The sequence below is a fragment of the Aulonocara sp. 'chitande type north' Nkhata Bay genome, linkage group LG7 (genome assembly GCF_057382095.1).
Source record: "Aulonocara sp. 'chitande type north' Nkhata Bay isolate Kocher_YH1m ecotype deep benthic linkage group LG7, A_spYH_male_GT1.1, whole genome shotgun sequence".
In the NCBI taxonomy this organism is placed as follows: Eukaryota; Metazoa; Chordata; class Actinopteri; order Cichliformes; family Cichlidae; genus Aulonocara; species Aulonocara sp. 'chitande type north' Nkhata Bay.
In genome coordinates, this window is record NC_141350.1 from 54,231,391 (window position 1) to 54,241,333 (window position 9,943).

At 38.1% G+C, this 9,943-nt stretch overlaps 1 protein-coding gene and 1 pseudogene across 2 annotated transcripts; one reads left to right on the forward strand and one right to left on the reverse strand.

Annotated features, from left to right (window-relative positions):
- Positions 1-532: 532 nt before the first annotated feature.
- Positions 533-7,647, reverse strand: LOC147326245 (uncharacterized; annotated as a pseudogene). Its single transcript, XR_015130599.1, has 3 exons — positions 7,327-7,647; positions 3,558-5,333; positions 533-2,246 (listed from the first exon to the last, which is right to left on the reverse strand). The product of XR_015130599.1 is annotated as an uncharacterized LOC147326245 (transcript).
- A 700-nt stretch (positions 7,648-8,347) lies between these two features.
- On the forward strand, positions 8,348-9,733 carry LOC147326246 (uncharacterized). The gene is made up of 2 exons (XM_086302585.1): positions 8,348-8,435; positions 9,282-9,733. Exon 2 carries the CDS (start codon positions 9,321-9,323, stop codon positions 9,660-9,662), a length of 342 nt encoding a protein of 113 aa, XP_086158711.1. The 5' UTR covers positions 8,348-8,435; positions 9,282-9,320; the 3' UTR covers positions 9,663-9,733.
- Positions 9,734-9,943: the final 210 nt, after the last annotated feature.

A 9,943-nucleotide genomic window follows, 5' to 3' on the forward strand; every position in this document is an offset into this window, starting at 1 on the left:
CATGATAGTTATTTTTTATGGACAGTTTGACTAGGAGATACACAACACCATTAAAGACGCCCGACCATTAAGGTGTTTCATTTCGCCAACCAGGTGAGAGTGAAATAGAAATACAGTACTTAAAAGACATTAAGGTTTTCTTAGTCATGTACAGATGTTAAGGCCGATATTAAATCTTTTTCTTGTTGTAATCACGCCTCCTGTTCATAGATCTTCTTTAACACACTTTCAGTAAAAAACATGAAGGACACGCAACATTACAAATACATTTGTGAATCCTAAGACAGCGTTTACGAGCTGAGTGAGCAGTTAAGGGGGGGGGGGGGGCAAATTATTATTAGAAAGGCTGTAGTTTTTAATTACTTCATTGTAGTCAAATTGCTGACACTCATGGCTTTAAATTAACTTGTTTCTTGCATTTTGTAATAGCCAATATGAAAAGAAGGAATCCTCATAGTGAGGGAAACCTGTTTCACTGTGTGCAAACAGTTAGATCCAGATGTTTTCAGGAAATTACACAATTTTTGTCTCTGTACACCACTTTTAACCTCCTAGGACCCTGTGTCCACATATGTGGACATCACATATTGGATTATTTAGACTAAAATACTCAATTTAGCTCTACATGGGCCTGATATGCACTTACGAGGACATTAAAAATGCATCCCGTGGAAGAGTTTGGGTCTTAGGAGGTTAAAATAAAACTATCAAACAATTAAGATGTGACTAAAGTGCAGTTTTTCATGTAGATTTTGACTGAAGAGGTTTAACAGATGAGGCCTTTTCTCTTGTCAGTCTATGACAGAGTAAGCAAATAAAAGACGTGGCACTAATTCCAGTTGAACTTGAATTTGCCTTCATTGAAACTCTCAATATGAGGCCCAAAGAGATGTTGATGACATCAAAGGAGATCCCCAAAAGGCTGAAAAACTCAAATAAATGTGTCACAAAGATTGCAAAAACTTTGAGAGTGGCCAAATCAAAGGCCTGGCTGCAGTAAAGGCCTGGCAGAGCATCTTAAGGGAGGAAAGAACAATTTGTTATGCCCATGGATTCTAACTTCGGTGCTTCACTGACTCCAAAAGCATTTTCTTCCAAGAATTAAAAAAATAAATAAATAAACAAACTAAGCCCACTACAAACACATTTTGAGTGTTTCAATAGAAATCCACTGTGGTGGTGTACAGAGGCAAAACTGTCTAAAAACATATGGACCTAACTGTACATGTTTCACAAACTCGCAGTTCACAGAAAAATCTCCAAATTCAGCCAACAAATACTAGAAATATCCAGTCTAGACAATTTATACACAGTAATTGTTTTATTTTGTGTTCCCACTTTCCCAGTACATTCAATCACTACAGGTAAAATATCAAAACCACAAGTCATGTACAAAGGCTGTGGTGAAAATAAATGCTCTGTTTAGTTCTGCTAAACAGAAAGGCTGATTAATTATATTATATGAATTAGAATTACTCTGTGAAGTCTTTTATAATACATAGTGCAAACTTCAGGCCCTCTTGGCTTGTGCACAATTAAGTGCATCAAGTCAAAATGTGAACACGTTTAGGCAAATCTCTCTACATTCTTATAAGTTATATTCAGAGGTAGGAAATACATTTTTTAACCAGTAAAATTCAGGTTCACAGTATCTTCACTGTGAACTTCACTTTCTGTCCTGTTAGTTCCTCAGACTGTCAGTATTTAACTGGATATAAAGAGAAGTTAGAAGTTTTGAATGATCCAGCATACTTGCTTTCCACTTGTTGTCCTGTGGATAAAGCTCTTGTTATTGCATACTTTTTCGTTCAGGTCCTTTGGTCACCTTGTGGATTTCACTTATTTTCAGACACTACTGATCATGTCTCTAGAAATCATCTTCAGCACCTAATCTTTTGAAGTCACTGACCCCTATTCCTTAACGTAAGTCGCAGAATATAACTGAGAAGATTTTCACGAGTGTCTCTTTTTTGTCTCTCTGCGGGAACGCCACTCTTGTAGTGAGGGTAAAAATTGTTTTGAACTCTTTTGAGAACTCCATCAAAATAATAGAAGTGTTCGTTTTCTTCATCATTACGTCGGCTGTTGTCATCGTCTCTGATAGGGTCTGTCTGCAGTTCACCTGGAACCATAGGATGCCTTGAAGCAAACATCTTTGTTCCTCCGAGTCTCTCTTTGCAGTGTTTCCAGCCAGCTTTCGTGCGATGTATTAAACCTGTGCAGAGCGGCACAGTGTCCCCTGAAATCTGTTGAGAAGATCTTTCATCAGCACCGTCATTGTTGTTCATCGTGTTATACTCAAAACAAAATGAATGCCCAAAATAGTGAGTTTAAGACATTTGAGTACATGTAAATTTTCGATGCAACGTTATTACATAAGTACAATGTAAAATCTTAAATATAATTCAATCCAGTCAAATTAAATTCACTTGACTGATATACATTCAGTTTATACAAACCACATTTTCCTCAATGATTAATTATTTAAATAAATAAATCTTTCAGTTGCATTTTACTCAAAACTATTACTTACAACTTTATCAGGGCTAATAATCATTTTTGGCCAAGTATTTTCCAACCCCATTTTTTTCTTTCAAAGGTAAACATTTACTTGGAAAATACTATATAATGCAATAAGCTATCTATTTGATGGCCTTCCTGTCCTGAAGGCCCACCTATCACTTCATTGCACTGCAAACCAAAATAAATTTGCAGGCCTTAAAAAATTTATGCAACTGAATGCCTTATTTTTCTTAAGTTGTAGAACTTAAAAGTTGAAATACTGTTGGATTAGTATGTTTAAGTACTATAATCGCAATTTTTTTTTAGTTAAGGTTACTTAGTATTCGTTCACCTCTCAAATTGGATTAACTCTAACTTTTCATTTCTGCAAATATCTGTGAATAAAATCATCATTAACCCATCAACCCACTGCACCCCTGGTGTCACTGCTTCCTCTGGCATGGAAGTAAATAAAACAAATTCTCAGCCTCTAAAAAAAAAAAAAAAATTGAGCAACTCAGTACGAGATGTCGGGGGGACAACAGTAAAAGCCAACATTAATAGTTAATGGTTAAAAATAGTTAACCCTTGAACTCAAATGATTTGTTGAGTTATTAAGACATTGTTTTCTCCTGAAAAACCTGATGTTTACAATCAAACTCATGAGGCCCTATGTGAGCAATAAATTGCACAAAAATATCAGACGTAGCAAAAACAATACAAATTAAAACGTATTTGCAATTCTAGAAATTTTTCTTTGTTTAATTACTTCATGGTTCAGGCATTACAGTGTTAATCAAAAATCAAAAGGGCGAATATCTCATAGGAACTCAAAATATTTCAATTGGTTGGATTTGAAAAGAAAAGGAAATTTCAACCCCAAAATTTGGGTTTAAAATGATTGTTTTCAACATTTCTGTTTTAATATAGTATTTCATTACTCATGAAATGTAACTAATTTAAACGATAGTTATATGAATCTAACAGTCAAACGGGACATATACTTCCGCAAACATTCAACTATTTATTTAATTGAATCTTGAAGAAATACTTACTTTTGCATGCTTGTGTGTGGGCTCCACTCGTGGATGATTTTGATCTTCCTTTCTTTCAGTTTCTGTCCTGCTTTTTAAAGCTTCTTCTTCACTCTGTGCGTCTTTCAGAAATTTGGTTCGATTTTCTAGGACGTCTTCTCTCATCCTGAGGCTCGAGAATGGCTTCACGGTCGTTGCTTGCGTAGTTTCTGTTTCATTCTTCAAAAATCCTGGCTCAGTGTGTGCCTCGGGCTCTGGACTCGCTCCAGTTGTTGGTCTCCTCTCTGCGCTCGGCTGTCCATCATCTTTGTGTGTGCTGCTTTGAGTGATGACTTCCGTACTTATTGTTGTGTCTTTAATCTTTGTGTTTGCTGTAGTTGTGTCTGTTATGTGTTCTGTTGTTATCATTTTGAGCGGGCGAGGTGAGGGTACGACTGTCTCCTCTGGTTTCAGATTTCCTTCGTGTTCAGTGTGGTTTATTCTTGTTGTTTCATCGTATATATTAGTTGTTTGTGAGTTCTCTGGTTTTTCTGTGGTTTCCTTGACTTGTTCCTTTATAGTTTTTCCACGTTTCACTGCTTTCCTATCTAAGCTCTCTATTACGAAGATTTCTAATAAACATATTCTTCCTTTCAAACATTTACATTTTGAGTCGTATTGTTTAATAGCGATGTCCTTTAAAGCTTTAGTGATGGGTGGCAGGTCACCCAGCTCAGGAATATTCACTTTCCATCTAAAGTCTGTGTTGGAAATAAGCTTTCTTTCAGATCTTGGATCCGTTTGTATCTCCATCACTGCTTCTGGCAGGAAAAACATGATTAAGGCTTCTTCTCCCACATCAGACAGCATTTGTTTTTCATTGAAATCATGAATATCTGTTTTATGCGTGGAGCGTGTTCGTAGGACGTATGCAAATCTCTTTTGGTTTCCATTTTCCATAGGATTCATATTTTGTTCTGCTTTACTCTCTCCTACTGGGTGTCTGAGCTCTGGTTGTTTTGTGATCATTTTCCAGCTAAATAATTCATTATTATCATCCTGAGTGGGCCTCGTCTTATTCAGTGGTCTATTTCTGAATCCTTTCTTCTCCTTCGATACTAAGAGGGGTTGCCTCGTAACATCAAATCCACCATCATCCACACCAGATGCTGCTTTTAAAGAAAGTTGTTTCTGAAAACTTCTTTGGTTAGTGGAGTCTTCATTCAAGTTCAAAAGTTGCTTTTGCTTCACTAGAATGTTTTCATGTCCTTGTGTCTTTAACTGTGACACATCTGACGTTTTCCTTGAAGAGGTGCCAGAGTGCAGAGTAGCTGCATGGAAAATGTCACGTTGACCGACTGAAGCTCTCAGAGATCCTCTTTGATTGTGCTGCATGAGAATTTTAATGTCCTTTGGTGCATTTAGTTTTGTCTGTAGTGGTTCAGACTCTTCCTTTGAGGTCCTCCTGATGTTCATTTCTGCAATTTCACTAAGTTTTGGACAGCAGGAAACAATCATAATTGTAGTCACACAGATTTGCTCCATCTGCATTTTCTGCAAATGAGCAGTGACGGTGGCTGCCCAGCCCTCGGGTTTCTCCAGTAAGAGAGCCTGAAGGTTTTGTCCTGAGACAATGGAGCGGTGGAGCACTAACAATGAAGGTCTAGAATCAGGGCTATCTTTAATTATATCCATGGCAATGTGACTGGTTTGACTAACAGTCTTAGTTCTTGGAGTATCGCTAATATGAAACAGGGCTGTGTTTGACTTCATCGTGAAAGCTGGAACAAGTTTTCTTTCACCACAATGAAGAATGGCCTAAAGTGACAAGAGAGGAAGACTGAATTAGTTATAAAAATGTTTCCAGATAAATGCGTGAGCCATAAAAACAACTTCCATCACCATGACTGCAGTCCAGATGGAAATATCCATCTTGGAGACTTGGACACTTTGGGCACTTGTTCTTCTGAATGAGACTTTGTTAGTGAGGGGCAACTCTGACAGACCGCAAACACTGCACACGCATAGAACAATTACCATGTCGGATCAAATAAGACTTGAAAATGTAAGCTGCTCAAAAAAGTAACACTTTTTGATCAGAGTATAGCATTAAGACAGTACATACGTAGCAGAGGGGGTTGTTGTTTCAGCTGCTTTTGGAGTTAATGAAACAGATGCACTAAAGGGGCAACAATGACACAACCCCCAACACAGGAATGGTTTTACAGACGGAAGCCACTGACATTTTTTTCCTTTTCATCTTTTCCAACAGTTTTTTCTCTAGTTTTGCATTTGGCCAGGGTCAGTGTCACTACTGGTAGCATGACGCGATACCTGGACCCTACAGGGGTTGCACAGGTAGTCCTAATCCTCCAGGATGGCTCATGAGTATGTGCCACTGCCAGAATGTTTGCTGTCTTTTTTACTTTGATTTCTGAGGTGTCTTTGAAGTCAACCCTCACTAGTTTGATTATTTTCTTTTCCAACAAACTGTCATGGGCTTGTTGTGTGGCAGTCAGTGAGAGGACCAAAAATAAAGGACCTGGCAGACAGGCTTAACTTAAGGCAAATGGCTGATTGAACAATATAAGAAGCAGAGCTGAACTGGAGTAAACTAACTGAAACCACAAACCTTGAGTAACAGACATGACAAGGAACAGATGAAAACTAAGGACCTAATTACACAGGATCACGAGAGGATGGGCAACAGGTGGAAAACACAGCTGAAACAAAATCTGACTGACCAAACAGAGGAAGCAAAGTTAAACGTAATGCACATGAGACTAGGGACTGTCAAAATAAAACAGGAAGTAACAAGCACTCAGAGAGTCACGTGACATGCCAAAACATGTAAACTTGACACTTGGACAGGGGATAATAGATATGGAAACAGATGACAGACCGGGGAGAGAAAACAGACTGGACCAAGTCCATAACAGCATAGAAATCTACCATGATTTTTTTCCTCACTGAGATCTGCTTTCTTTACCATAAAGTGCATTTGTGTTTTTTGCAGCACTGCAAACACACAAATATGCTCCAAGCACACGCCCGACTGTGCAGCACATCCATTGTTAACTGAGCAAGTAGAGGGAGAACAACTGTTCGAACTGTTCTTCCATGAAATCTATTTTTAATATGCCTGTTTAACCCAGTTGGTCACAAATTGTGGGGCAGGCCCCACTGGTGGGTTAGATGGAGCACACATAAGGAGGCAAAAAATATTAAATAAGATTAATTAAATTTGAAGGGGAAATAAACCAACAAGCATTTATTTATGTAAACCTCAGTTTGGAACATTTTTATTGTAAATGGTCGAGTGGCGTTACGAGTAAAATTTTGACATCTGAAGTGGGGCACACGTCTTCTATTTGATAAATGTGCAGATTCTCTGGAGTAAATATTAAAATCACATGCTGAGACTGTCACGGTGTCACGCTTAGTTAAAAGCATTACCCGAAAAGGCTTTTTCTCTCTAATAAATATTGTTATCTGGCACAAAAACACGCCACATGTCAGATATTCTTATTATCAGCAGCATGAAATGGGTGTAAAAATAAAGCAGCTTGTGACTGAGTCATCAGCTTCATGCTTTTTAGGTAGTGTAATGTGGGAGACTCTTGGCTGCTTTGCAAAATGTGACATTCCCACCTGGTATGCTGATAATTCATGCACAGAGGAGCAGCATAAGAGGGAACATGTATAAATTAAAAACAAATACAGTTGATGGTGGGAGTAGTTTTCCTAATGAAGAACAAGACATAAAAAGGAAACCTTTTTTTAACAGCATTACTGAATAAAATAAGCATACCAATACAGGAATCTGGTCCCTTTGCATTATTCTTCTCAAGTCTTTGAAAGACAGAGTGTGTCCATGGTCACTGTGGACTGTGAACGGCCAGCAGAAGGAGTAGCTCCTCTGTTTGTGTAGCAAAACAGCATACATGTAGTTTCTTTTGAAGCATGTAGACTCAGTTTGGCTCCGAAGTATCTTCAGCCCTTTGGGAGCCATCTGTCCACCGAGGATCAGTTTTCTGCACAAAGTCCAGCTGAAGTAATCCATAACCCAGTTCCCGTCTCCTGGGGGAGTCAGGTCAGAGACGAGCAGAGACAGCAGCAGCCAGGGCCTCATTGTGCTGAAAATAAGTGCTGGAAGGCAGCCTGAAGCCAGCAGTTATGCTTTTATCTTTCCTGCATTTCTCTACTTTGTGTATGCAAAACACAGAGCAAATAAAAGATTCTGTTCTGTCTCTAACAATAGGCTGTAATTACACAAAGGCAAGTTTTCATCGTCTCACACTTGTAGAAGTGTCAGGTTATTAAACCTTAGTGGAAACTGTAAGCAGTTCTGTAGTTTCACAAATAAAGTGGTGCTGGCTATTTTTGCATATATGCACTCAGATAGATGTAATACTCTTTGTTATATGTATCGTTATATCTACCACATTGCAGCAATAGAGGTCTGAGGATAAGTCTGTTATTCTAGATTTCTTCCAGTGTTCAAAGCCCACTGTGAAGTAAACCTACTGTTTATTTCTCTGCATCTAAGACCTGACAGAACTAATTCCTGTGCAGTGCCAGCCTACATCGTTCTCCTACTTTCGTCATTCTACTTTTGGACTAGACTAAAATGTTAAGTGGAACTTGTGATTGCTATTGCATAATTGTCGTTTAGTTTACATTTTTCACATAAAAAAAGCTGAAAAAGCTTTTTTTTTGTATGTGCCACTTTAGTCTTGGATTATGAAAACATTACACCCGGTGCTTCTAATCTTTAAAAGCATACAGTACGTTACCTCGTGTTCATGTCTTTTCATCTTTTTGCATATTATCAGACTTTGTCCGTAAGACACGCACAGCTCAGGTGAGCAGCTACAGTAACAGCTCATTATTGTCACCTGTCCTTCACTGAATCAGCAGGTAAGAACTCAGTCTATATTTGATTTGCTTAAGAAACTGCAGAGGATAGCTTATTTTGGTGCCTAAATTGAAAGCACTTGAGCATTTTTAAATGTATGAAGTTAAAACAGTTAAAGCATTCCTGGCTGTCATACCAGAGATAGTGAAATAAGCGTAAGTGAAGAGACATATCATAGAGACTCAGAGTGCAATAAAGAACTACAGTTAGAATAATTGTCAAACTGTTATGTTTAAACAGTTATTGTGAAAGGAAAAAAAATATTATTATATCCATCTTAATAAGGTCACATAGATGTGCAAATTTTGATAGACTTAGGGTTAGGTTTATTTTTTTTTTTCTTGTAAGCTAGTAAGGGAGAACAGTCTTTATTGTGTTTATATTGGTAAAATAAAAAGAGGAGAGCATCAGTCATGGATGTCACAATGAATAAAGATGTAAAAATGTCAAGATTAATCCACTCCATAATACCAACAATACTAAAATGTCATTACCTAGTGCTTCAGTTACTTAGAGCATAATATTTTATTAGGTTCCTGTAAGAACTTGACCTATTTCTGGTGTGTCTATCTTTAATTATGTGTAGGCAAATATAATTACATTCTAATTTCGAATAAAATACATTTAAATTCTGTTTAATTACAGGGGAATTGTGGTCTTGGTCATGGGACATATTGTGAAGTGTTAAAGTATTATGAAGTTTTTGATCACAAGCTTAATTTGTTTAAAAAAAACATATTTAGGAACAAAAATGAAATATAAAGAATGAAATATGGATCAATACTCCCCACACATGTGGGTTTTTAGATAATGAGATGCTCAGAATTTAAGCAATATGTCTGTCTCAGCTTCCACTCAGCCTCCTGACTAATCACACCTTTGGAAAAATGGGCAACATCAGCACTGCGTGTCAGTTGAGCAACAACAGCAAGAGGAACGTTCGAGTGTTCATCACAGGGAAGGCTGTGGAGATTGATGCCTTCATCGTTTCCCAGTCTGATGACGATGCCGATAAGGAGACGACCCCCTCCGTGGTGAAGTTCACCTTCAAGAAAGACATCGACTGCATCCGTGTGCTGGCATCCGAGACCAAGGAGGTGCCCTGGAGCCCTCAGCACTTTCTGTCTGTCCTCGTGGAGGATGAAGACGATGAAAAAATTTGTTCTAAACAAATCATTCTAAGCAAGGCGTTGAGCGCTCCGGTCGCCGTGCTGCTTTATGACGTGTAGACTTCTATTCATTACCGTCTGCACGCATACAGATAATGGCTTAAATGCAGAATTGTCATGTTGTTGTCACAAGAAAGTCAAATTGAATAAAGAAAATATCAAATTCTGCTGTTAACATGTCTCTTGTGATGCCTTCAATAAAAATGCCACTCAGCTTCATACTCTTCTGGCCTTTTGTCATTGCAAAGGAAGATGAGCTCATTTTGTGTCAGTCTGCTTGCATGACTGGTCCTCTGTGATCATCTGCTTCAGTCCAAGCCGCAGGATCGTTTCTACACTGC

What these genes read in the sequence shown, in the direction of transcription:
- LOC147326246 (XM_086302585.1), top strand. Translation starts at nt 9,321, where the DNA reads ATGGGCAACATCAGCACTGCGTGTCAGTTGAGCAACAACAGCAAGAGG.